At 38.4% G+C, this 518-nt stretch overlaps 1 protein-coding gene across 1 annotated transcript in view; it reads right to left on the bottom strand.

Moving 5' to 3' along the window:
- Positions 1-315, bottom strand: part of LRRC72 (leucine rich repeat containing 72) — a 34,081-nt gene extending 33,766 nt beyond the window's left edge. The window contains exon 1 of the mRNA XM_004702829.1: positions 269-315. Coding sequence (XP_004702886.1) covers positions 269-315 — 47 coding nt within the window. The remainder of the gene's footprint in view (positions 1-268) is intronic.
- Between the last annotated feature and the right edge of the window lie 203 nt (positions 316-518).

The raw sequence follows: 518 nt of genomic DNA, 5'->3' as shown, positions 1-518 counted from the left end.
GGGAAAATGAGGAGCTGATACCAAGGGCTCAAGTAGAAAGCAGGTGTTTTGAGAATGATGATGGCAACATATGTACGAATGTGCTGGACACAATTGATGTATGTATGGATTGTGATAAGAATTGTATGAACCCCTAATAAAATGATTTAAAAAGAAAAAAGAGTGTAGACCACCAATAATTAATACTCATTTCGTTTCAACTCATGCAGTCCAATTCCCTCATTTTATTACCTGGCTTCCGATTTCTAGTCCTCCTCCTTTTTCTAACCTTCTCAACTTTGTCCCGGGATAAGCGCTGCCTTTTTCATCGTACATCTAGCGTGTTCTAGCATGGAGCTGGGCTTGTTTCCAGACTTAAGGGCCATAGTTCTGGGGGCCCCCTTGTTTCTATCCAACCAATAAGCCTGGTCTCTTTTCTAATTTTGGGTTTTCACCAGCTTTTCTTACCCTTGAGATACACAGGTAAATAATTATTAATATTAATTTTTTCTTAATTTCATTAAAAGCATGCAAACAAC

The sequence above is a fragment of the Echinops telfairi genome, unplaced genomic scaffold (genome assembly GCF_000313985.2).
Source record: "Echinops telfairi isolate 266 unplaced genomic scaffold, ASM31398v2 ScPeMD7_23;HRSCAF=83, whole genome shotgun sequence".
Taxonomy (NCBI): domain Eukaryota; kingdom Metazoa; phylum Chordata; class Mammalia; order Afrosoricida; family Tenrecidae; genus Echinops; species Echinops telfairi.
The sequence above is the reverse complement of the archived record's forward strand: the minus strand, read 5'-3'. Positions and strand labels throughout refer to the sequence as shown.